At 42.8% G+C, this 27,539-nt stretch overlaps 1 protein-coding gene across 3 annotated transcripts; it reads right to left on the bottom strand.

The window, feature by feature from the left end:
* Positions 1–104: 104 nt before the first annotated feature.
* Positions 105–26,959, bottom strand: fhip1b (FHF complex subunit HOOK interacting protein 1B). Of its 3 annotated transcripts, XM_049593699.1 has the most exons (13): positions 24,202–24,282; positions 23,899–23,954; positions 19,670–20,201; positions 13,963–14,367; positions 13,103–13,333; positions 8,470–8,715; positions 7,127–7,294; positions 5,956–6,035; positions 5,199–5,368; positions 3,531–4,922; positions 1,885–2,063; positions 1,295–1,457; positions 105–417 (listed from the first exon to the last, which is right to left on the bottom strand). In XM_049593699.1, exons 3-13 carry the CDS (start codon positions 19,796–19,798, stop codon positions 107–109), a joined length of 3,474 nt encoding a protein of 1,157 aa, XP_049449656.1. In that variant the 5' UTR covers positions 19,799–20,201; positions 23,899–23,954; positions 24,202–24,282; the 3' UTR covers positions 105–106. The 3 variants fall into 3 exon arrangements, with proteins under 3 accessions (XP_049449656.1, XP_049449653.1, XP_049449654.1); XM_049593696.1 differs by lacking the exons at positions 23,899–23,954; positions 24,202–24,282 and adding an exon at positions 26,637–26,959; XM_049593697.1 differs by lacking the exon at positions 23,899–23,954 and having other exon boundaries at positions 24,202–24,385.
* Between the last annotated feature and the right edge of the window lie 580 nt (positions 26,960–27,539).

The raw sequence follows: 27,539 nt of genomic DNA, 5'->3' as shown, positions 1-27,539 counted from the left end.
AGTGCTCCAGTCTGTCCTCTGGTGATGGGGGAATCCTACAGAACTCTTTTTACAGCCTAATCAAAAAGAAACAGAGGCTAAGAGCTAGATTTGAGGAGTTCGCCGTCTATTCCTCTGCCTCCTGGCTTTGAGGGAAAGGCAGTGAGACAGCGTGCTCTTGAGCCAGCGCAGCCAGCTCCTTGAGGAACTCACAGAAGATAACGGAACAGTAGACGGCGTTCTTCACTCGCAGTGCCTCAGCTTGCTTCTCCAGGCCAGAGGCCCCTCCGCCTCCACCGCCCCTGAACAGAGCGCTGTGCAGTGATTGGCCGCCGTCTCGTACGTGTGCAAGGGCCAGCTGAGCAGCGTGTCGAGCCCGGGTCGGGCTGTTGGTGTGGCGAAGGATCAGGTCTCCGAGAGATGGCTTACGACTCTTCACTGGAAAAAAAAAATGTCAAGTTTACAGGTCAGCACAGTGCTAACAAGAATTATTTCTGAACTCAGGGTCAATTAAGTAGATCTTTCCAGGGTTTAAAAACTTGGCTGACAGTTCTATTAAAATAAAAAAAAAGGGCAACTGAGTGGACCTTAAATTTGAGTTTTAAATAATTTGTTACATGAATATTTTCCAGTGGAAATAAAGAGAGCGAATTATCAAGTCAAATTTTGAGGAGATACTTTGCCAATATCTTAACAATATGGGGTAATGTGTGTAAATTAACTATTTTACATTTCCCACCATCTTGCCAGTGCCCATATCTCCCTGCTCATCTTTCAGCTCACATATTTTTGATGGCTATCCGGCTGTTGCTCAAACTACAGATTGTACTTCTGCAATTTCATATGTATGCCACTGCAGAAGCAGATCAAGAGAGAGAGACCTGTCCTGTCAAACTCCGATCAAATTGTAAAAACTAGCAGTGCTGATCAAATATAAACCGAGATTCTGTGACTGTATTGCCTATTTCTCACCTAAAATGTCTTCAGAAAAATACATTTCAGCTTCCTGTTTAACTGTAATTTTATATCATATTGTTTCCTGCTTGAAACAGACAGTCTCGCATTACGTCACCTGCCAGCGGGCGTGTTTATTGGTCTGGTGTGTCATAGTGCATTCTGGTTGTTGTCAGTTTTCTACCTCTTGAGCAAAAACGATTGCCACAAGCCTTACTCTCCGTTTTCTCTGGTTATAAAGCACCAATTTCAAAAGTATTTCCGTCTTTCTGCTCCACAGACGACCTAGATTTCTGACGAGACCATCTTTCAACCAGTGAAATACTTGTTTCACTAACTCTCCTCCTGTGTCCATGCTCACCTAATGAATCAGAGCGCCGCAGGGGAGGAACTGCCGCAGGCAAGTCTGACCAGTCCACTTTGCCTCGGGCCACCAGGTACTGCTGAGCTTTCTTCAGCATGGCAGGGAAGTCTTCATGAGAGGCTGCAAATGCCTCAATGCGGTTCTTCACAGAACCTAGAACCTGAGGTGACCCGGAGGGTGGAAAGCTTCATTAATCTTCAAAGGCAGCTTGTATTTGTTGATTACTTGATCAGAAAAAGAGGGAAGTGCTGTTACTTGGTAATGCCTAACACAGTATTAGTCATTCATTTACAGTATTTTAGAATGTGGACAGAAATGGAGTATGAAAAAGAAACTATGCAAATGCGCTGTGGGCCTGAAGCTTTTGGAACAGAAGCTATCACAGAAGTGTGGTGGGCTGGAAATGGACAACTATGCCTACAGACAGGAGACGAAAAACTGTCACCACTTCAGTAGAAATACAGACACTGTCTTCTCAAGTATGTGCTGAGCTGCTGGATCAGATTTATAATTCACTTCAGTTCAGGAGAGAGCATTGAGAGCATTCCTGGGTCAACATATGACAAGTTTCGTATGGCGCAGTGTACCTGGATCAGTGACTTGATGCTGGGCTGGAAGACCATGTTGGTGTTGAGCAGGAAGGAGCGTAGGAGCGGCTGAGGATAGCAGGCCAGCTGGGCCACGATGCCCGTGAGCAGGATGTTGACGTACAGCGAGTTTTGGAGCATGTTCTCCAGCTTGGCAAACAGAACCACCATGAACGGACCTGCACAGAGAAAGACTGACGGATCATCGGATGTAAAGATGCAACACACAACTGAAGCTCAGCTGCGTGCGAATGAACCAGGGATGAAATCAGAGGTGTCTTTGACAGCTTTTTTAAATAAGAGATGTGGCGTAGAGGCTGATAAGCTGTGAAAAAATAGGCAGCAGGGTGCTTTAACAGCTTGTAGAGGTTAGATGGGGACAGTAAACCTGCCACTGATGCGAGAATAAACTAACTAATCTATTCCCTATGAACTGAGTACTGATTTATTGAAAAACTGTGCACATACAGAAATGTTATCACAAAGAAGAGCAACTGTTCAGTCTTGGTGTCGATACTGCTGCTAGAGATGTTATTCAGGTGCTTTTGAGGCATGAAGCTGGTACTCAGGAGGACTACCTTTTATAAGTGTAAGCTGCTTAAGCAGTGGGGTGATAAAATCTGCCGGTGGCACCACACTCACCACGACTTATTTAAGAGGTCAACGTGTGTGCTGACAGTTGCCAAGATAAGCAGGTAACCCAAGGCAAGCAGCACTATTGTCAGCAGCTGTTGTTACTTACAACAAGGGCTGCTCAATATATTGTTTTTTATTGACATCGCAATGTCAAGTTGCGTGATAAACACATTGCGAGAGACAGCAATACTGCACTCAGGCATTATTTGAGTCAGCTGAAACAGAGTATAGGTAGTAAACTGCACTGTAAAATAAGCCTGTACCTGACTCAGAATTATGTGAATTGAAACAGATGTTGTCGTTTACTATGCATACAACGTTTTTTAAACCTTTATAGTGTTTTAAAGTTTGAATGCGGCTCAGCAGGACATTCAGTGTGACAGTGGCATTCATGTAGTATAGTGAACAAGCTAACTATGGATTGGAAACGCACAGCATTTCTTGCCGAAATTAGATATCAAACAAAAGTCAGAGACTGTGGCTGTAGTTGCGGTAAGCTGTATGAGAAAAGATAATGTTATGTGAAAGCCTTATGGTGCAAAGTTGGTCCTCCCCCGTGCCACTGCATCAATTCTGCAGCTGTCTGTACCAAGGAGTAGTGTGAAAATTAAGAGTTCCTACTCCACAACAAAATCTGGGGACCAAAACATCCCCAGAAGTACACTAAACAGCACACAGACCAGTGGAGAAAAAAAAAAAGAAAGGTGACTTGAGGGGTCTCCGACTGACAATTAAAATCTTTCAAGGGGAAGCCCTAGTTTAAAATGATACTATCAAGTTTTTGGTGCCTTTTATTATCCCACCTGAGACGAACCTCCACACCACCTGGTCTGTCATCTGCACCAGCCCCTCACCATCACCCACTGCACAGCAACACCCTCATGCGCTTAAAGGTTTTTAAGTTATTTATTATTACTGTTATACCTTCAAGAAAATACAACCAATACAGCCATCGCACTTTTTACACTGCCCCTCTGCAAATAACTGTCTAGCAACAGTGTGAGTCTCACCTGTGTATGGCTGACAGGCGGGCTGATTCAGTGGTCTGGCAGGACTGCAGAGGCCCACCACAGGCCCGTCTCCCTTTGCGTCACCTGTCTGCTTCATCTCCAGGGCCGAGGACAGCTGCTGTTCCTCGTCCTGCTGCTCAGAGGACATGGACTCTCTGGCGGTGTCCTCCTGCTGGCAGGCTGTTCTGCTGCGCTCCTTCACCCGGTCCTCCAGCTCCCTCAGCTCCTGTGTGAAGGCCTCGATGCTGATGCCCTGACCATTGGCGTCTCCGGGGAGCTGTGGCTCTCCTGGCGCCTGCTCCAGTAGCTCCTGGATGAGACTCTCTACAGATTGTTGCGTCTGATTGGCTTCTGGAAGATCTGAGGATGCACTGTGTGGGTTTGAGGTGTCGCTGGTCAGCAGTTTGGTGTCAGACGTTGGCTGGGGGACAGGGCTCTGAGAGGAGATCTGGTTAGAGCAAAGTGATTTTGCATCACTTATTTCACTGTTGCTAAAAATGGACTGTGGGAGAGCGCTGCAGCTTTGGGAAGGACAGGTGACGAGGGATCCATTTTGATTTGCATTTTCATCCAAATACTGCTGCTCCCCCAAGTCTCTCTTTACTTTCTTTACCTCCAGCCCTCTGTCTTGATTGTCTGAGCACCCGTCCCCCTGCCCCATTGTTCCATTGTACATGGCCTGGTAGCTAACAGTGATGGCCGAGGTGGGATTGTGAGGAGCTGGGGACGAGGCGGGGTGGGATGTTGATAAAGGTGTGGCTGAAGAAGAGGAGGAGGGGACGAGATGAGGTACAGGCTTTGGCAGGAGCTCCTCTCTCTGCAGGCTTCGTTTCTTGGAGCGTGGCGTGAGGCTGATGCAGTTGTTTTTGCCGATCGTAACATCCCACTCTCCGCTGTCCCGCTCCGAGCTGCTCCACTCGGATCGTGCCGCAGCCACGATGGCCGCCCTCTGCTGGCCTGGAGGGGTGTTACTGCTTCCTCCCTGCTGGAAAGAGAAGTGCTCAGGGAACATGGCCATGGAAGGGTTGGAGGTAGGGGGAGGTGGGGGTGGAGGGGCCGCGTTTGGGGAGGGGTTTTCTCCATCATAGGGCGCCGACCAGTCGCGGCAGGCCCAGGAGCAAAGCTCGATGCCCCGCCGGGCGTCTTTGAGGTACTCCAGGTAACCCGAATCCCAGTCCAGACACTCTGTGCTAGTCTGCTGCTGGTGCATCGGGCTGTCAGGGGACAGAGGGTGGGAGCCGGAAGGACCCGACTGCAGCGGCTCCATACTGGTGGGGGTAGAGGGACCCCCTCCTCCTGATCCGCTGCTCTGTTGGCGCATGAAGAAGGCTAAGCGGGATGGGGTGCTGGGTCTGGGTGGGGCTGGAGACTCTGTACTGGGACTATTCAGTACTGCAGGATGACAAAATACAGTCGCAAACACTGATTAATTCACATGCTGTCATGATTTACTGGCTTTAGATGTCATAGACAGATAGTCATAGATAGACATGACTATAAAAAACTGGAGCCCAGCAGGTGTCTTGAGGGGAAAAGTGCACTTAAATTGATATTTTTGCTCTTGAATTATTAATTTCTGCCACCCAACAGATTAAGAAGTGTTCACATATCCAAACTGCACGTAATGATTACAAACAGAGTGAATTGTTTACTTGATTTGTTGCTCACCTTTACCCCAGAATGCACCATCCTCGTCCCGCTCAGCAGAGGACGCTGGGTTCAGTCGGCAGCACTCTGGGATCAGAGATAGGAACTTGTCTGCCGACTTTCCGTACAGGTCAGTCTCCCTGATGGCACGACGCTGACTCAGCATTACATGGGTACAGGGCAGTAGATACCTGGGAGCAAACGCGCGCACACACACACACACACACACACACACACACACAAAATTTAAAAATTCAGTCATTGTAAATCTCACAATGTTGACTATTCTATCATGCTGTGACACTTGGCAGTTACAACCATACTGGTTATAAAGTACCAAGAAATACAAAGTTGTCGGCAGCAGAACAAGTTGTTTCAGTCCTGGAGACAAAAAGGCAAAGCTGGCCTTGGAAGTTCACAAAAATGCTTAAAAAATATAAAAATCTGAGCACAACAGGTTCCCTATCTGTATTTGTATGATTTTTCCAACAATCTGAAAGGACACACTGGTGTGTTGCTTTGCCAATATGTTAATGGTCTTCACAGAAAAATAAAATCGCTCATTCGAAGAACCCAATTAGTTAATCTGAAAACAGATGAAGGACAGAAATATAAGACAAACTGTCTTTGTGACACACAAGCTAACCTTCAGTTAACCTGAATAGTGTGTTTGTGAGTATGGAGGAAAATATTTACTACTCAATTAATATTTTGCATTTTAGACAAGCCTATTAAAAATATAACACTTTGGAGGAGACGCTGAGATGTGAAGACAAACCTGAGAATGAGCTGCAGCATGATGTCTTCACAGTTCAGAGACAGAAGAGTCCTGAAGAGACTCAGTGATACCATGCAGAGCTGCAACACACACACAGACACGGAAACTAGTTAGAAAACTGTGATCTGGAGAGACGGTATACATGAAAGCCAATTTGCACAAGATAAAGTCAAGAAGATGGATTTTTTTTTTAAATTAAATAACCAGCAGTGTATTACACCAATTATACATAACTTAAGGGTAAAGTCCACACTTAACGATTCATCAAAACTGCCTCAGATGCAGGTGCGTTGGAAAATATCAGTCAAGTCTTTGAACAGAACACTCTTGTAGGACCGAAACGTTAGTGTTACTAATAAACTGTGAAGCTGAACAAGAGCTGGTGCAAGAAGGACGTTTTTGCTGTTTTGCCGACCGGATACGGCAAGAGTCTAATCTACCAGTTAGCTCCGCTGGTAGCTAAGCGTATACGTCACCCCGTGTATTGTTCTGATTGGTCGTAGTGTTATCCAATTGCGTGCAATGATATTTACAAATGCATGCTTGGTGTTGCCCCTCAAGTTGGGCCATTTTCATTACTCATGGCCAAACCCTAAATCTTTCTAGATTTGGGTCTGGATTTCCAGGCTAACAATCTACCAAAAATGTGACAAATTTAATTTTTCCTCTCATTCTCCAGGTGTGTTCCTGTATTAAAACAGTGCCAAACAATCTTCCAGGACGTGGCAATCCTGTGCTCGGTAGCTTTGTCATATTAAATGTTACCATGTGAGTGAGTGATGGCCAAATTTACAAAAATAAGACTGAAATTGTAAAAAAAAACAACAACACAGCTTTCCTTTAAAACTGAAATCCTATTTTCTGTTTTGTTTCCATTGTTGCCCTCAACAGCAGTAAGGGTTGTCTCTCAGCAACTGAAATTTAAGATTATTTACACTCATTGTTTTCTGAACCACAAACAACACAACACAACACAATACATCAACCGATAGATGCAGCAGACTTAATGACATTTACTCTTCATGTTTGTTCTGGAAAAAACAGATACTTCTGTATTCTGCCGGATTCACTTTCAATCAATTTTTGTTCTCAGCCCACGCACTGCCCACACAACCGAGTTCATACAATGGCCTTGAGGCTCTATCACACGAACACACATATATTTTTATACCCTTGAATTGCTGCTGATGCGTGTGAGCAGCGTGTCCAGGATGGTGTCGTTGTCGTGGCGATGCAGCAGGATGAAGCGCAGGAAGGTTTTAAGGAGGGATGTCTCCGACACACTGCGCAGGAAAAGGTCCAGGTAGGCGGTGCTGGCAATCATCTCGTCCACCGACGACTACAAACACACACGGAAATATATATCAAAACTGCAAAAGAGGACAGTGAGACAACTGTCCTGTGAAGAAGAAGTCTAAGATTAAAAACAGGCGATGAGATCATTTCTTCAAATATTGTGAGACCCTTTTTTTTTTTTTTTTTGCTTTGACTCACACTCTGACTCATCTGTGGAAGAAAGTCCCGCAAACAAGTTCACACAATTGTTCTTTTGCTTATTCACTTAAGACACAATAAAAATGTCTTCCAGTAAGTGAAGAGGAGCCAAAAACAAGTGGTCAGTTTCCATCTGTGCGGTCCAACAATCGTGCTTTTCTTTGAGGGTAAGTTTACCCAAATTACTAAAAACTTTCTTTTACAGCTTTCCCAGATATCCTTAAAGGAATCTGGCCTTGCCAAAGCTTTGAGTTTGTGATGCTCAAAGCTCTGTGAAAAAGAACCGTGGAAACTTTGCAAACTGGGCCCTGTTGTTCAGAAGTATTCTGATGGATTTAACGGCTTGGATAAAACCTCTAAAATGGGTTGTTCAAAACAAACAACAAAGGATTCTGAAATCAGATTAGATCAAAAAATTCAGTTTTGGGTTTAATCTGTATCAAACCATCAGTATGTGGTGTCCAAAACTTTTTCAATAGGACTGAGACTCCTTTGATCCAAAAAAAGGAAATCAGGATTATCCTGATTCCAACAGAAAGCTGGATTCGGGGATGATATCAGGACCAAAATACACCTTTTAAATTGGTCAAATATAAAAGATTTTGTCACACAAATTACAATGAAACGGTCAAATACAGTTTCAAACAACTACATCTTCCATGCTGTTCTCTGTCTCTTTAATTAAAAACATTTAAAGAGACCCCATCTTGTATTCTGCCTGTTGTTCTTCACACAGCTAGGAGCCTACATTGTGACTTGTAGTCCCATTTAGACCACTGCTTATCTGGATTTGGTATCTTGAGAAGTTTGTATCTGGATCAGGGTGATCCAATCCAATATTGCTTTGAAAAACTGGCACCAAACTAAGATGGACAAGCTGATCCTGAATAGTAAAACGTGAGATTCTCAAATCTGGACCACTCTGATTCAGATTCAGTTTTTCTTTAAACAACTGGGCTCAGGTGATTCAGACAGTCTGTGATTATCAGAAATAACGCTAATCTTCTATCCCCTTCCTACCTTATGCAGTGCGGGGCCCATGACGGGTACGAGGAAGCCGTTGTGGAGGTAGTCCAAGAGCTGGCAGCGGACCAGGGGATGAGCGACCTGCACCACAGCGTTGCAGAACTCCAGTGAGTTCATGAACAGCACGAGCGACGACACGCCCATCCAGTCCTCCCGACGCAGGGCATGCCAGTCATCTCCCCGAACCTCAATCTTCCTGGGCAGCGAGGAGTAGAGGGCACTGAGGCCCGTCGCCAACACCTGAGAGGAGATAGAGAGGCTTCAGGTAAGACAGCTGTGGGTCAGAAGGTGACAGAGGTGCTAGACAGCCCTCAGGCACAAATGTGTCTTCCTGTATCTTTACAGCACCGTGTCTTTTTTGCAGGTTCTCACAGACACGTTAGTTGATTTTTTTTTTTTTTTTTTTTTAACAGGACTCAGGGCCCACGTGTACAGTCGTGCTCATACAATTTGAGCTGTGGGACTCAAGCGATTCGTACTTTTCAACACTCTCAGTGCAAGGAATAACAACTAACACTGCGATGTGAAAAGAGGACACTGACGCACTGAACGCACAGACAGACAAGAACACAGCGCTACAGCAGCACTTAAAAGTTCCCCTCCCAGCCCTGAATTTAACTGCTGGGAGCTGACTCAGGGATCATCAATGTACTACTGTTTAAATAACACAAAACCAATGTCTTTTTCAACACCTTCATGCTCTCTTGCCAATATAATATTTAAATAGAAAATAATGGCATTTTTTTTCACTAGCTTGCCAATATTTGTCAAAATTATCATAAAACAATTTACTAAATTAGTCTCATGTAGCACACCTTTCTTTTTGGATTATTAATGTGTAGGTTATTTATTTTATATTAATATTTTGAAATAAAGGCATTTTTTTCAAAAACATCCATGTAATGTGTCCCAGTGACTCAAATTTAATATCAATTTCACTACACAGGACACCCCTTGTCATATGGGATTTTAGTGATTCTTCTTTTTTATATAAATAAATTAAATATTATATTAATTGAAGAAAAAAAAAGTCCTGATTTTTTTTCAATAACTAAAAAAATTTGGTGCATGAAATTAAAAACAACAACAGTATTTTAAACCCTGTGGGGGATAAAAATAACTTGATTACAAACGAGAGCTGAAACAGAAGGACAATTAACTGATGAGCAGACTGACGGAAAATTAATTGGCCTCCATTTGATAATAGACGAATCGCTTCAATCAATTTTCAGCTAAAATATTTTTGGTTTCGGACTGTGTGTCTGACAAAGAAAGTTATTTTAAGATTTCATTTTGGGCTTTGAGAACACATATCACAGCATTTATCACTTCATCGAGAAAATAATCATCTTAGTAAATCACAGATCTGTAATAAATCCTTCAGTCTGCAAACAGAACTATAACTCCTGTTATAATCCCAGAGATGGTGTGTTTATACTGTACACAACACTTGGCAGTGTTCTCTTGTATCTTGGCTGAAACACATCATATTTCCATAACAGCACTAATGACCCTTCGGATATGTACAACAGCTCACCTACCTATTGCTGTGTTGAGAGGGGAGCTTGATAAGCAAAATGAATTCACTGTATGTAAAGGCATTTAGGAAAAGCCCTCATGTAACTTGGTGTTTTGACAACAGCTGATACATTTGCCTGTTACGAAATGTATTGGAGAAACCTCAATCCTTTTGTCTGACTCAGCAAGTGCAAACAATTCACTGATCAAAATGAATCAAAAGGAGCCACGCACTGAGGTTGTAGGATGTGTTTGTAACAGTACCACTTACAGTACCACACAGTAAAGGGCTGATACAGCTGTCACAGAATCTGTCGCCACATCTAAAAATGTCAAACAAAGCTGACTAGGATGTGTGAGCGTGCACAGACAGAAAATAGTGAGACTGAGCGGAGAGGAGCATTTGGTCCTTGATGCCACCTCCACTGGTACTTCTAGCCTGTAAGTAGGTCAGACTGAAGCTGCTGGAAGGAGGGCATGCACAGAGTAGCTGAGGCAGCTCTTTAACAGCAGAGTGAACAGGCAGAGGAAAAGATAAGAACACTGACCACAGCATTAAAATATGATACACATCACGCAACACCGTTGACGCCCATAAAGCAGTTTTGAAGTTGAAATGCAGCTCAGTTGCTGTCACTTGGGACCAGATTTCTAGTCTGTTGATATTCAGAATGATGGTCCTGGTGTTCAAATTAAATCCAGCAAGTCAGTCCACTCTAGTTAAACAGAGTGCAATCAGCAAATATGGCTCTTTATTAACACCTAGTGGCAGCTGGAAGAAACTACAATAACACAGGAAGACAGCTTCTTGTTCTTCCTCCTCACAATCCTCATTTCATGTTCTAAATAATCATGATTCATTTAAAATGTGATCACGAATTGATAAAGGATAATTTATGTTTTCTTCTACATTGTTGAAGTCGAGTTTCAGTTAATTTGTTGATTAGACATCCTGATAGTTTAGACTTTGGTTTACACAAAGCAACAACAGCATTGAGGAGTGTGTGTGTGACACGGAGGATTTATCGATTTATCCGTTACCGCTGGGTGAGCTGGGTATTTTATTTTAAGAGGACCAGAGGAAGCCATTGTAGTCCAGATAAAGCTGATAGGATGTAGATAAGGACCAACAGTCTGTCAGAGTGCAGAGTCACGTCCTTCCCCTTCCACCATTACACACCATCACCGATGCATCAGAATTACACAGCACACGCACACGCACACGCACACGCACACACACACACACACACACACACACACACACACATTCACACACAACTCTTTCTAAAAGCTGTGTCAAAAGGCAAGCCATGATCCTACATTATAAGTGGTCCTCAACTCTCCCATCATTCAAGAGTACTGTAGGTCATATTCATGTGTATATAATACTGATGGGCCTCTTCTCTTAGAGCTGAAGCTGACTATAAATAACAGAGTTCAGTTTGATATCATTGCATGGGAATGTGAACTACGGTTGGGTCAGCTAAGAGTGGAATAAAAAGGCTTTAGACTGTGTACATATAACATAGAATAACATAGAAGAAAATTAAAAACTACATGTTTCTACATTTTCAAGTGTTTCTCCTTAAACGGAACTCGGTGAAATTTTTTACTTAGTGGATAAACTTGATATTCATAAACCATCAAACCCACATGATCGGATCGCTGCCCTACTTTTGGGATTATTAACAATTGAACAAGAGCATTAATGAAGGCTTGAATATGAGTAGAGACTTTCTACCTCGCTGGCTGTCTAAAGGGTTTGGGTTAAAGTTAGATTTGAAGGTTCAGCTATCAACAGTATGCCAAAACAGTGACACCCAAACCAGGTGGGAAATAAGGTTGCAATAATAAATGACATGTTGTGTCGTTTGTCTTAAAAAAGAAAAATAGACAACAACCTTGAACCTCATCACTGTGGCCATGGTAAAGTAGAATCATCCTTAAACTTAACTTCCAAGTTCAGACTGAATATACTATACACTATAGTTACAGCCTGATATCACAGACAATATCTTAAACCCAGCACAAGGCGGGCTGCTAACTGTTATTGCTAGTTTCAGACTGACACAGTTGTCCTTTTCACAGCCAGCGCCCATGTTGTGTAAGCAGCAAATGTACTTGTGCCCATCTGTTTGCCCACGGGTGTGTAGGTCTTAAAATGAGGTGTGGTCAGGCACATTGTTGGTGTGTTGCTATTCTGACACAGCAGAAAGTGACTGCACTATTGACCAACAGAGATCTGGTCAGTATGACACGGTATTTTCCTGCTATTAAAAGGGCTCATTATTTAGATAGTAAGATGCGCCAACAAAGGCGGGTTCACAAACTCTGCTTGTTACACATTCAGGGACAAGCGGATGGGTTGCAGTTGGGCGAAACAGTACATCATTATTGAGGACGAATGGCATTCTCTAAATTGTGAACGTAGCAGAGAGCAGAGAAGAGCTGCTGTACGACTCCCAATTACGAGAGACGCTATTCGCATTTACACTTAAGGAGCTGCATACCTCTATTGATTATTTAGAAGCTGGAGGTTTAGTTCTGTTTCCCCTGTCAAATATACAACTACAGTTTTTAGTTTTGCTGCTTAAATGTCCCACGATATTTTGCTGTAGTGACATAACTGCTCCTACTGTATTACTCTACATAGAAAACTGTATGCTTTTCCAATTTGCTGAATCCACCATGTAAATAGCAATGCGCCAGGATAACACTCACAAAACCAACCAATGATTAATTGAGGGACCCTTGTGCCTTTATTTGCACCCAGATTCTGAACCATTTAGCTGGCAAAATGGAGTTGGACACTCCCTAAATGCGCTTGTGCTATGCACTTTAGATCATGAGCTACAGATCCCATATGTCAACAGTCAGACCCAGAAAACCAACAGATGTGAGTTAGAGTGATAAAAATCCCCCCAAAAACCTTAACACATAACAAAATGTAAGAAACCTCAGGACAGGAAGAAAACCTGCATAAGCACGAGACAGACGCAGGTCCAAATTCAGTACCATCTGTAACCACATCCTCTACCAAAACCCCCCTCAATGTCTAAAACACAACATGTTCCACAATGACATAGTTTTCATGGGCACCATCACTCACCGGGCAGAAGTAGGAGTTCTCAGCGATGTAACGTGCCACGGCCTCGTTGCTCGCCGAGGTCGCCATGACCAGCAGCAGCGCGTCTCGGGCCTGCTGTCCGATGGCTCCGTCTCGGTGGATGAACGGCACGAGGAGGGAGAAGATGAGGAGATTGGTGGAGCCCTGCTGAGCCGGTGCCGCCCGGAACAACATCTCCAGAACCACAGGCTGCCGGGCCATGGACACACAGACCTGGAGGGGAGTAACAGAAATACAAGACAGGATATTAAACATAAACATAGGGCACACATTTCGATTGCTGAGCCAAAGTTGAGTCTTCTCCACTCTGGGCGAGTTAGTTTTAACAGTCAGGAGATAAAACTCATAGAATGAAGTGTTTAATCACTCTAATAGGTTGCCGTCTGTTCTCGGGGATACTTTTCACCCTTAAAAGAATAATTTTACACAAGTTTAATTTTAAGACAGAAACCGGGAAAAAGAAAAATTGTCCAAAACTGACATGCAGACAGTAAAACTGTGTGGTGTGCAGTGAAAGAGAATTATTCCATAATTCAGGTAATGACATTTTACTGCAGAGCTCATATAAAATTAACAACTTATCTACCATTTCATCCAAATTTAAGACGTTCCTTCCTTTTGCCTTTTATATGCATATTGCAGCTAAATTAATAAGGTAAACTTCCTGCCTTGAAAATGTCCCTCTGAAGTGTGCGACGGGAATTTCTGGAGTTGCCTAGCGACACGACTCAAATCAAAGTCGAGCTCCTTTCTGACTGACAAGACAAAAAAATCTGTGTAATGTTGATCTAATCAGATAACTGTACAAATTCGAGAAGTCTACAGACTGCAGGTGACTCTACCTGGTTGAGCAGCAGCACCAGGCTGTTTTCCAGAGCTGAAGGACACCCAAGTTCTGGGTCGGCGCAGGCTCCCAGCAGCCTCAGCAGAGGGTGGAGGACGGCTGTGTGCTGCAGCAGAGGCTGCTGGGACTGGCCGATGAGCATCTCAAACAGCTTGAGCAGCGCCCCCTGGCTGTCTGGGTCCAGGCCGCGGCGGAGGTGCCACTGAACCAGGCACTCCAGAATGTTCTCGGTGACCACCAGCTCCAGTATGGGGCCCATGGGTGCCACGCCTGCGCCACCCTCCGGGCTCTCTGCAGGCCGCTCCTCTGCCAGTAGACATAACATCTGGTCGGTGTGATTCCTCACTGCTGTCAGGTCATCGCTGGAGGATGAAGGCTCGTGCTGCTCCAGCACCCAAGAGACCTGGATGGAAGGGACAGTGTTTTCATGTAATGTTTAACTAACACTCATGTCCTCGTATGAGGGGTTAAAAAGTTACAAAGGTGTGTGTTGGGCTTAATCGGGTTGGTGCAGAGAATCAAAGCTCGACCACCGACAGACATTTCAGCCCATCTCCGAATGAGTTTGGAATTCAGTATGCATATGACAGTGGGGTTATTGGACTGGTTGATTAATCTGGATGTTTTGACATGTCACAGTCGGAAATGCGAAGGTGTAAATAATGGCAGGATTCCACTTAGCTGCTTCAGTTTCAGGGTATCCTTTGTGGCTTACTGTTACATTGGCTGCGTTCAAAACCACTTTATTTACTGTCTGCCATTTTATTCAAGAGTCAAGTGTCTGAGTGTGAAATCTATACTCTATGTAGTGCCCTCACACATTCAAACAGTGGCAGGAAGAAATGATTTCCATGGCATGTGCACTATTTTTGCTAACATACCCATAATGCAATGTGAAAATTACAGTTGTGCCATACTCCACCTGTCAGAGATGACCCCAAAATGATGATTCATAATCTCACTTTAATGCTCACTATTGAGTAAACTCATAAGTGTTTGTTCTACAGCGAGTATGCTTGGGTGGTATCCAGGTATTACAGTATACCAGGGTATTTAGAAATCCCAAAAGGTATGATTTTCACTACTGTCAAAAACACAGGTGCTCCTCTTTCTATTAAACCGATACGGAGATGCTGTCTTGAGGTGTTGTAGTGCACAGCACCTGCCACCAGAGGTCAGTCTCTACTGGTGGACCAGGTAGCTGAGCTTAGAAAGATGGCGACTGCAAGTGGTGGGCATAACGTTACAGGACAGGGTCAAAGAAAAAAAAAAAGTACACCTATTCGGAGTATTATCACAAGATGACTTAAAACTTCAAAAGCAGTTAATTAGCCACGTGATTTTATTCAATATGTCATCTCTGTTCAGCCCACTGATGTGTCGGTATCTGCTGTGGCAACACAAATGCTGTCATATACCGTACACCCTGGTGAAATGTCAAGAAGGTATGCATATAGCAATACTTCCCAAACCTGATAGGGAGGAGTGAATGAGTGAATAAGGGAGTGATTTCTGACACAGTGTCATAGCAAACTGGGCCTCGTGCTGATAATGCAGCCATTGCTAATGTTAATAGTGACACCTGTGTTTTCCTTCCATGACAAGTCAAAATGGTTGCTGTGAAGACAGCCTGTTTTCATGGAGGTTGGACATGATGCACTGTCACGTCTGAAAATATTTACTTCTTTTAATGTGCAGAAGATGTGTTAAATAGGTTTTATATGAACATTTACTGTTAAAATAATTGTATGTAATCTACTAAAATCTAAAATAAGTAAAATAAAAGTAACTCCTGGAACTGCAACACGTATTTCTTGAAGATAAAATGTAACAAAGCTGTAACTGTGGTGTAAAATTTGAACTGACAATTGAGAGGTTTCCCAACATGTATCAGTCAGCATGACTGCTGCAGATCTGTGAGCAGCGTGTGCAGATAAGAGATGTTCTTCTTTGTCTTTCAGTAGCTTGAACTTTGTGGTAAATGTATGAGTTGGAAGTCAGAACCAATTCTGTGAAAGTTGCACAACACATTTGTTTTTTATAAAAACACACTTTCCTACAAAATCACTCGAGATGTAAACCTCTACCCTCGTCTTGAAAACTCTAAAAACATGGAGAATTTATATTGTAGACAATTGTCAGGTGGCTTCAGGTCTCCCTAACCCCAACTTGTGTATGTTATGTACAGTCTAAGAGTCGTGTAGCGGCATGTAGGAGTGCTTTAACATGCTGCAATACAGTTGCAACATATCCACCTATTATACTCCTGTCTGCTTCCTCTATAATGGACTTCTCCTTGATCATTTAGCAAGCCTCGATGCAAAATGCAGAATGTCTAGACAGAGTTCAATTGCAGAGCTTACACACACACACACACACACACACACACACACACACACACACACACACACACACACACACACACACACACACACATCATGAGCCTCCCACAACAAACCAATAAGTATCACTCAGATGTCTAACATTGCCTCCAAGAAAACTCAATGATCAGGCAGTGGCAAGGTTCTGTAACCTATAAAAGGCTCAGTCAGTGATTGGACAGAAGCCAGTCACACTGTTAAAGTACACACACTGACCACTCTCATCAGCAGCACTGGCACAGCCAACTAAACGTGTGAACGTCCACATTTGCTGTCAGATAATCATTCACTGAGACAAAGTAGGAGCCTTGACTTTATAACTGATCTCACCATCGTTTACTGTTAACTACAAGTGAACATTTACTTTGTGTCTGTGCTGATACACACAGAACATGAGAAGGTTCTGCCAACCACTCCTAAGTAACTTACTGATAGTGCAGGGTGTAACCCTAATAATAATAATTGTAAACAGAATATCTTTGGATTGTTGGTTGAAGGAAACAAGCAATTTTAAGAGGTCACATTGAACTCTGGGTTCTGGGATAGATTAAATGATCATTTAAAACAGTAAAATAATGTTAGTTGCAGCCCTAAACAGGTTACATAAGAGGTTCTGAAAGTCTGACACTGTGGACGTGTCTTTTTCCTCAACATCAGATGTGGTGATACCACCGGAAAGTGTCGCACTGAATCTAATCTGTTTATCGTGGCTGTGTTTTCAGATGTAACTGAGTTATGACACAGAGGAGGAGGAGTGAGAAGTGGACGACTCACCCAGAGGAGGTACGCCTCACAGTTTGAAAACATCTAAATTAAATGGACATTCTGTTCATTGTAACCTTAGTGTTATAAAAAAAATCCACTCAAGTCACTTCAGTCTGGGGATACATTTACATAAGTTGTTTAAAAAAAATCTAAACCACCTCAGTACTTTAAAATAAGTGGTTTGGATAATATTGTAATTTGGGACTTGTTAAAAAACCTTCCTGATGGCCTGGGTGTGGTTTTTAATAGGGATGAATCCACTGCAAAATTCTGGGCTGATACCAGGACCAATGTTTAAAATAACAATTTGGCTTACAGCAGATACTGATAGGATTTTATTTGTTTGTTTTTGTTGGTATTTGTCCCCCCTTTTGTAGCAGGGAAACAAAAAAAACTTCATTATAAAAGAATAACTGAACTGTATTAATGTCATTCAGCATGAGACAATCTTAAATGAACACAAATTCAATTTGCTTCAAAAGCTTTTTTACTGTGTATATCATAATTCCCCCTCTAATATTGTTTTAACATATTTTAACCAGGGGTCGCGTTAACTGGATATTCTCCGTCATTGACCGTTTTTTTTTTCAACAATGACCGGAAAATCTGAAGGCTGTCGGTCATTTTGACCGGTTGCAATTACCACCCCTGCCCACTTGGCAGCGGAGTGCACAGTCAGTGGTTTAAGTGGCTGCCTTTTCACACTACAGAGAAAAAGTCATTCATCTGCTTCATGTAGCATTGTTGACATAATGCCCTGGATACACCAGATGCAGGACCGAGGCATGGTGCCCAGCAGCGGAGGCAGTTTTCAGTCAGTGCCCATGTTAACCTATCTGGTAACCTATCCATAGGCCGCTGAGCAGAGCGGAGCGCCTGCGGAGGCAGCACTTCAGTTCGGCGTCTGGTCTATTTTTCACAGGAGCCGCGAGTGCTTCTGTCAAGCTGGATCGAGCAGATCGTACCAAACAGGAAGTCGGACACAGAAAAGACGAGAGAATCCGGCCTATTTTCAAAATAAAATAACAACAGCACGCACTGAGGAACGTGTGGAGAAAATACCGTGTTTATAATTTAAAAAAACACAACAGTGCATAACCGAACACATTTTTCAATACCATAATCACTTCATTACAATTTTAATTTTGTGTCACCGAGCCTACAGGCATAACGCCCTGGACACACTGGACGCGTTAGTGACGCGTTAGTGCCGTCCAGTGTGTCCAAGGTGAAGCCTAATGGCACGGGTGTGTGGATGTTTGTTCATCTTTTCGTTCATGTCCTTATTAATACACACTTTATAACTTGCTTGTTGGATTTATTAAAAACGAATGAATGAAAACTAAATTTCTCTGAATATCTTTATTATCATTTAAAAATGAAAATTAAAATGACGGGTAAAAATAGATTATGACCGGATTTTTATGACCCTGTCGGTCAAAATGACCAGCGACGAAAAAGTCTAGGTCAATGTCTGATTTTAACATATTTTTACTTCACCAAAAATTCAGTTTTACAAGATTACATTTGAACACATCATAAGAAAATTATAATTTACCTCTGCTGAATAGCGCCTGAATGCATAAGGGGCTGTAGACATGTTTTTTGCACCCTCAGATTCATTGTTTTCAATGTAAATGTGTGGCAGGTGCGATCAAACACCAGAGCGACACCGTCATGATAAATATGGAAAAGTTGATCATTTTGTTGCAGGGCTACCCAGAGCACTACATCTGTTACACAGACAATAGGCCTACACCCTTATAAACAGCACCAGGAAGAAGATCAGCTCAGCACTCACTATTTCAGGTACATAGGCTCTGGTACAGTACAATGTTCTTGAAAGCTGGCACAAAAAAAGCACAAGAATAGCGCCCAGTACCCGACCTTGTGTTTTCAAGGTGGTATAAGACATGGCATGTGTACAGGCCCTAATACAGTAACTTCATGCAACCTCTGTCAGTTGTTAGTTGCGGCCACCAGCTGATAACGGCTAACAGCTAGCGTTAACTAGCTGTCATCCTGCTGAGTTCAACACAGATTCACTGTTCACACTGCAGCGGTTTCAGGAAAAAATAGAGTGCATGCCCTGGCACGCCAATAGTGCGTTTACTGCGTCCTTTCATCTGGCCACCTTCCCAGGGAAGATCTCCGTTTAACCACAAACATTTTTTCTATTGTCCCTGGGACATCAAGGCACTGTCAGTCTCAAGCTCTGCTTTTTAGCCTGCCCAAAACTGATGCCAAACAATGGACAAACGTGAGCCACTGCCATCGGTGAGTGTCATTTTATGTGCCAATAGGACGCTGGCAGTCAACAAGGAGAATATCTGCTGATACTGATGTTCGAGCCGATAAATCGGTGCATCCCTACTTTTACAGTAAAGGTGAGTATAGCAAATATGCTGTATCTCCTCACACTTGTGCGGAGTTGGTGGGTAAAATATTACTCGGCGAAACTACTATCCAGGTTGAGGCCACAAAGTGTACAATACATTCATCCAAACAAAATATTTAATGGCATCAAAATTCAAGTAACGAGACGTGTCTCCAGCTCACCTGTCTCCAGTGGTTCTCAAACACCATGAGGCATGTCTCTGGGTCAGCAGTGCAGGGGCTGGAGGGGGCGGCACTCCGGCCGGACCGGCTCCCTGGACCCCGCGGGTTCAACCTGCTCAACCAGCTCATGCTGGACTCAGTGAGAGGCAGGTCACAGGAACTCAAAGACGAGAGAGGAAGTTCCAGTAAAAAAAAAAAAAAAAAGTTGGAGTTTTGAAGCAACCGAGGGCAAAAAGAAATTAAGAGGGAAGAAAAGGAAAAGATGTGGGAGGGAGGAGGTGGAGGAGGAGGAGGAGGAGGAGGGAGAGGGGGGAGAAGAGGGGGAGGAAGGGGAGGGAAAGTGTATCCGAATACAGAGAAGGAGGGGAAGGAGGTCGGCTGAAAATGTGCTGTCACTGCCAGTCAGTGTACATCGAGGAAAAAGCCCACTGCTGCTGCGTTAGAATCTGTGTGACCCTGTCCGCCCTGTAGACCCTGTCATCCAGTCTGAAGCCAACTCCACTCCATAGCCAGTCAGGACGGCCACTCTGCGCTGTGGACACAAACACAACAACGCAACACATACATTAACATGTAAACCAAAAAACAAATGTCACATATTTTCACGACCTTTTAAAACTTTATTTTAAAGCTACAAAATATAAATATGCAGTTGTCTTTTCTCACGTGTATGTATCTTGAATATCTTTATGCATTTATGTTAGTTTGGCTCTGAGAATGTAATGTGCTTAATAGCCTTTACATAATTAATCACATCCTCCAATAACCAAGTCATACTTTGCCACTCATATGTGTGGCCATTACGAACACTGCACAATATTCTTTAGGAAAATATATCTGATTATTACAACAGCATTTACATTGGGTGAACACAGTCGCATAAAATAATATTAATTTTAAGAACAGGATTTCTGGTGCTGACTAGCAAGTGCTGGAATAATTAATCATGTGGTCAACTCATCGGGTGCATCCCTGGGTTGCACAATAAAATGTCGTCTCTTTTAGCAACATGAGAAAAACAAACAGTCATAGATTCCGGTTTTCTCAAAACTTAACAAGGAACATTTCTTCAGATGAAATAACCACCAGTGTTTCAGCTGATCCAGTGAATCATAAGTCAGTGGAGACACAAAGAAAACTGAATTCAGTATTTTCAAAAGGCAGTCCTACTTATTCATTCAGTAATATATCATTCGTGCTGAAGAGCATCTGTATTTTTTTCTGTGTTTTCCCAAACAAACATAAGTCAGCCTCTACAGTATGTTGTTGCCAGGGAAACCATTCAGTCCTCCTGTGGAAAAGCTACAGCCAGTCCACCTCCTGCTTAACATGGGAGTAGCTGTCCGTCCTGAATTATGGATGCAAATGTAAAGCATCGTCCTTGCGTTGACGTTAACGGGAGATTAATCATTGAAGATCATAAAAATACAACATCCATGCTTTTCTTCTGTCACTTTTTGTCCCACAAACATATTAAAATAAGTATTTAAATAGAAAACATGGCCGCCCACTCAAAATTGCAGCTCCGGCTCCAACCAACAAACTGGTCAAAAAACAAGTGAGGTTAAAGAAAACATTTTTCACTGCTCTACATGCACGGTGCCTAAAAAGAAAAGCAATCCATACTTAAAATGTTGCTAACAAACTCTGATATCACATGTAAACATAAAACAGGCTGCCATTATCTCGTGACAACAGATTTCAGTCTTATGAGAGAATTTACATGACCAGAGCAGAGTTGTGTGTAAAGTGAGCTCTGCACCTCGGTTGGTAAAACATCTGGTTGATCAGTTTTGCATATTATTGCACAGGAGCAAAGATTAAAAAGAAAGGAAGCCATCACACTGATGAAGCGTTGCAGGCAACAGGTGCTCACTTCTATTTGGGCACACTCAAACCTCCAACGTGTTATTTTAATCAGTGACAACTTGACAGCAAACACCTGCATGGAGCCAATGTCCAGGGGATGCACAAACCCTCTTGCTCCACCTTTGCACATTGCCAGTTACTGTATTCTTGATCCGATGATCATTATTAACATTCCTAAACCCTTTATGTTAATGCTCTGATGGCTCATCCAATAGCGAGGTGCATCTGTGTTTAAATGCATTTAAACAACGGGGTTACTGTCGTCTTTCTTAACAAGAAATTAAATGAGTATCAAATATTCTTAGGCTGATAAACATTCAGACTGTTTCCATAATATACTGAAGCTAAACACACTAATACCTCTATCACATCCTAAAAGCTCCCAAAATATCTGCCGGAAGTCGTGTATTTAGTGATTTATTGTGAGGATTATTTGGAAAGGACTGAACAGATGGATCAACAGAGGAGAAGTGGATTATGCTGTAGGAGTGGTTTTGATGTTTTGATGCCTTTTTATGCTGTGACCCTCCATCTGATACCTCCCCTTTGAGCCAGCAGGCCTATTTGATACTTAAAAGAAAAGGCTTTTCCTGGAGTATTCCTATCAGAGAAACTCATTTATCAAAGTTAGATTTCTGCTGGAGAAACCTGATTTCACTTTAATTCAGTACTGCGTTTAGTTCAAAGTTGATGTCACAAGCATTGGTTAATGGAGCTTGAAAGATGTTTCTGTGAATGTGTTTGCTTTCATCTCCAAAGTGTTTGAATAAAAGATCATTCGTAAAACCACTATGGTTGGTCTAGCTGGGTTCAAAAGGGGCAAAGGGACAGTCCGGTATTTTTCAACTTGGGCCTTACTTTGCCATGTTTTGTATCCAGGTGACTAATGGGAACAAGAATTTTTGAAACTGGTCCAGTATTGAGCGAGAGAACTGCAGGTTGGGGCTGGTCAGTCCTTCGGCAATTCTCTCGTAAGTCGGCCCATCCTTCACCGTCCCCGTCATCTGATGATTAATGGCCTCTTCGTTTGCGAGGGCAAGGAGGGCGCGCAATTCCTTGTCTCCCCAGTTGCTCATCTTTACAGTGTCTGTCAGGTTTGTGTTTCCCTCTTGCTACTAGCTGCTCGCTAATTCCTGCTATCAGCTGTTTCCTGTTTATCCACCGCCAATAGGTAGCACATGCGGTGTCATCAACAGCCCCTCCCGCTGCGGAAGGCCGCCTCGCTCTGTTTAAACTAAAAGGGTTCCACCAATATGACTACCCTACGAGGCGGAAAACTGGGCACCTTGGATCAACTCACCAATCTGGCTCTGTGTGTCTAAATGCTCGCAGCTTGCCTGCAAAATGGCCCAACATTCGCAGAAAATCTGGCAGTGTAAAAGGGGCTAACGTCTTACTTTTTGCCACTAACTCAGATTGTTACACAGAGTGTCTGACAACATGATGGAATGGATCCCTACAGAGATAGACCTTGTTATTAAAGAGTAAGATCTATTTGTCTAACCAAATACAGCCTTGAAATCACTATTGCCAAACACACCAGACCCCATTTACATAAACAGTAATTTTAGAATCGTAAAACACGCTTCATTCAAAGTTGACAGTAACAAAATAAAAACACAAAAACCACCTTGGCGTGTTTTTCCACTGCTCCAACACTCACCAGCTTTCGTTTTGTTTACATATACCCTTGATTCAACCAGTCAGATGTGACAATATGCCGGCTCTATACATGCTAAAATTACTGTTTATTTAAATGGAGTCTGGTGGCTTTGGCGATGGTGATGTCGGGGCTGCTTCTGGTGAAACAAAAAGGATCTTGCTCTTTAATACCAAAGTCTATCTCTGTAGGGATCCTTTCCATAACAATGTCAGACAGAATGGTAATCGGAGCCTGTCAGTGGCAAAACAAGCACTTACATTACAGCCTGCCAGCTGCAGTGGTCTGGCTCAACACTGGACCAATTCAAAAACTGTAGTCACAATTAGCCACTTAGACACAAAAACATGAAAACACAAACACGAGTAACAAATTTACACTCTTACATACTTTTCCTTATTGAATTTTTCATACAGCAGCTGTATGACTATCTCAACAAAACCAGCATTGAAAAGGCAAGTAAATGTGACATCCACACTTCTTTTAATGATTCACCAGCTCTCAGCAGGTGAGTCAAAGTTAATGATAGTCACGCTGCTTGGAGAAAATCCAATCTTTTCTTTAAATGCACTAAATGAATTTATACGCAGGCATGAAAGCGGAAAGAATGTCAACCCACAAAGAGTCAAAACAGAGCCGTCTACAGCAAAATAAGCGCTGAAATACAGTCTGACCTATGATTCACTAAAAAGACTGTTACCTTAAATGCATATCAGCCAGTCTGTGTCAGCAGTAAAGACCTCTGACCTCTCTGACCTACATACGGAAATTCAAAATGTGTTTTATTTTCATGTCACACACACAGCGCCATAAAGAACACCCATAAAATGAGTTCAAAGTTCAACTAGATTCCACTGAAGGGAGGCTGCCTTGATAAAGACAAGGATTTGCCAATGGTTAGTGATCAAACACAGCTTGTTTATAATCTTACACCACAGTGTCTAAAAGCCAAGATATAGGCTACTCTCTCAAAAGTTCAGATTAAAAAAGGAGAAAAGCTTACTTAGTTTCCAAGACCTACTACAGCAGACAGCCTGACAGCCACGCCTGCTTTCTGTAGGAATTGTCCAGGTGTGCACAAGTGTGAGAACAGGCAGCGCTCCAAGGTCTCTGCAAATTCTCTCCCGCACGTTCCTCGCACTTCTGTCCCCGTCTGTTTTTACTGTTAAACTTCACAGATCACTTCTGTGTTTGCAGTCGCAGAGAGCTTTCATAGCAGCAGCTGCGACAGATACGAGCTGATACAGACTCCCACTTCACCTAATGGCCAAGTCAATAGTAAAGCCGATCTTAAAACACATACCAGGGAATGTAGCTACCTGACTGACGGTGTGCTCCTTGTTAATGCAGTAATGTACTTCCTGCAGCCTGTGTACTGATCTCTTGTACCAACAGATGTTTCCGCTCGGAAAAACCACCTTCAAAAGTTGTCTCTAAACTTGCTTTTTTCTGATGTCATAGACAATTCATAATCCAAATTTACTCTGAGACAAGATTTCAGCCTTAACAGTGAATGGATCAGGTACAACACTGTTTAACATACATTTACACTGAGAAAATGTTTTACTAAAATATTGTCATACTCTGCTTAAAAGGGTCACTCTCAATGAGAGACGACAGTGACTGTGCCCAAGTGAAACAGAACAATCTTCAGATGCATCAGACTGTCATTTTCTCAACTCTCTCTCTTACAAATTATTATGCATCATGTTTTCTAGATTGTTTGGTATATAAAACATCAGAAAATAGTGAAAAATGTCCATCACAGTTCCTTAAATTATATATCTTAATCACTCATTTAGTCTGACCAACACTCTGAAACCCAAAGATATGTAATGTACCATCATCAAGACTTATGAAAATAGCAAATACTCACATTGGAGAAGCTGAAACCAGTGATTCTTTTGGCATTTTTGCTCATAGAGAGACTGAATCAATTATCACATTTGTTGCTGATTAACTTTCTGTTGATCGTTTTATAATACCAGCTCTAATAACCAAACTTTAGCTTCACTATTGACCTTGCTAATGACAGCCGTGAGATGTGGAGAAAGCTCTGAAAAAGCTAGCAAGAGGACCCTGGGTTCAGTTTGTCAAAATAGAAAAATGATTATTTAAAGCAGAAGTGTCAAACATGCGACACATGGGCCAGAACCAGCCCACGAAGGGGTCCAATCTGGCCCACTACATGACTAGACCAAGAGGTGCTACGTTTCAGAAGCAAGTTAAACAATGCGTTGCCAGTTTCACGTAAAATCCTGCTGCAGAGGCTTTGCCACACTGACCAGAATACAGTTCTCTGATATAACAATGAATACATACTGTGACTATGTTTAAAGATATTGAACATTGTGCAAAATGTTGTCAGTCAGCAGCTTAAGTTGAGAGGACTCTGTATCAGGAAATGTGTGGATAAGTAGACTAACTGAATGTGGAAAAACTGAGACCCTGTTGAAACCGCACTTATTTTTCTTAAGACATCTCAGGCTGTTCATCTGTGTTGTACAAAGATGGATGTCTACAGAATATACTTGCAGTTCTTTACACAAAAAAGAGGAAGATATTGGTGCTGATGTAACTTATAGGTTATTGTGCGATGGTTTTATTGCTCTGGCCCATGTGAGATTAAATCGAGCTGTATGCAGCCCCTGAACTAAAATGAGTTTGACACCCCTGATTTAAAGCAAGAATTGTAAAGACTAAGTTAAAACAAATCAAGCATCTGTTGCTCTCCATACCTTAAGTTTTCAACACTGTGTGCAACAGACCCATTTCAATCAATACTTACGGTGTATTGATATCCAAAACCAACTTGAGATGACCCAAATCCATATGATGATATCATCAGTTTAAGTACTGGAGTGCAACTCTATGTAAATGTGCCTTTGATTAAGAGACGTGATCGAGTCAATCTTAAGGTGAATTCACATGCATGAATAATTAAGTGCTTTTGCTATTGTTGACAATGGAACAGCTGACGCCCAAAACAACCCCTCTGATTGAATTTACAGATCCACAGATGTTATCCGTGGAGGTATGATCCTGTCATGCAGAGTCAGCCATCAGTCACTGCAGTGTTTGGGTCATGTGTCCCCTTCAGCCTGACTCTTAGCGCACCTACTTCCCAACCATCAAACAGGACGACCTTGCCTTTAAACTGATTGCTTAATTAACGTTACCGTAATAGCGCTGGGGCTTTACACCTGATCCTGTAGTCATCACCCTGCGCCAGATCTCACATTAGCCAACCGAAGCGGCTTACGCTCGGGTCCGCCGGAAAACAACAATCAATGCATTTCAATAGCGAGATGATGTAGCAGGCTAGTTGGTGCTGCAAAGATAATTAGCTAGCTTAGAAATGACAGCCATGTATGTGCTTAGTTTGTCACGTTAGCGTGTTCGAGCACTGTAGCAGTCAGTAATAAGACAGTTACTCACCTTTGATAGCTGTAGGAGTCTCAACAGTTGTTGCGAGCTCCTGATTTCCACGGATACCTGCTAGCTGGTTGCTAGTAAGTTAGCGCTCGTAGGTTGCTAACGGCTAGCTGCTAATGAATTCCACAATGTCAGAGCAGTAAACGGGTGAACAGCGCGCGAGTTAGCCGGAGACAACTGGCGAGCTAGACCATAGTGAGCCGGGGGAGCTGACACATTAACCACTCCTTCATTCGGGCTGCTGTGCATCCTGTTAGAGACAGATAAACATCCCATTTGATGATTTCTCAAACACTCTTCCCTTTCCCGCAGCCATCTTACTTGGACTCCTCCCACACGACTTCTCTGACTCACACCCACAGCGACGCTGCTCCCCTCCGCGGTATGAGGGGTTTCAAGTGCCAGCAGTCAGGAGACAACTATGTGACCCAGTTCTGGTTTCATGCTGATAAATGGACACTGCGTACTGACCACTCTGTTATAAAGAAACTGATGGAGAATGAGAGATCAGTTCTTAAATTAGCTCATGTTGAAAATAATTAGTTTGACAAACCAACTCAAAGTCCTTTACCTGCTCTTTCAGCCATCCATCTTTTTCCTCAGTTTGCATAGTTGTCATAGTGATTGATACTGACATGTCTTTGCTCATCATATGTTGGCTTAAAGGGGCACTCCATTGTAGTAACCTTCAAATAAAGCTGCATCCTATATTTCGGCTAAGGCAGGGGTCAGCAACCTTTACTATCAAAAGAGCCATTGCGAAAAAAAAATTCTGGCTGGAGCTGCAAAACGTATTTGAATAAAGGTAACAGCCTGTTAAGTCTTAATTAGCCCATCAACATTACGAACCGGTCTAAAGCCCCATTTCCACCAAACACTTTCAATATGGTACCTTTGGAACCAAAA

The sequence above is a fragment of the Epinephelus fuscoguttatus genome, linkage group LG13 (assembly GCF_011397635.1).
Source record: "Epinephelus fuscoguttatus linkage group LG13, E.fuscoguttatus.final_Chr_v1".
NCBI classification, from domain to species: Eukaryota; Metazoa; Chordata; class Actinopteri; order Perciformes; family Serranidae; genus Epinephelus; species Epinephelus fuscoguttatus.
The sequence above is the reverse complement of the archived record's forward strand: the minus strand, read 5'-3'. Positions and strand labels throughout refer to the sequence as shown.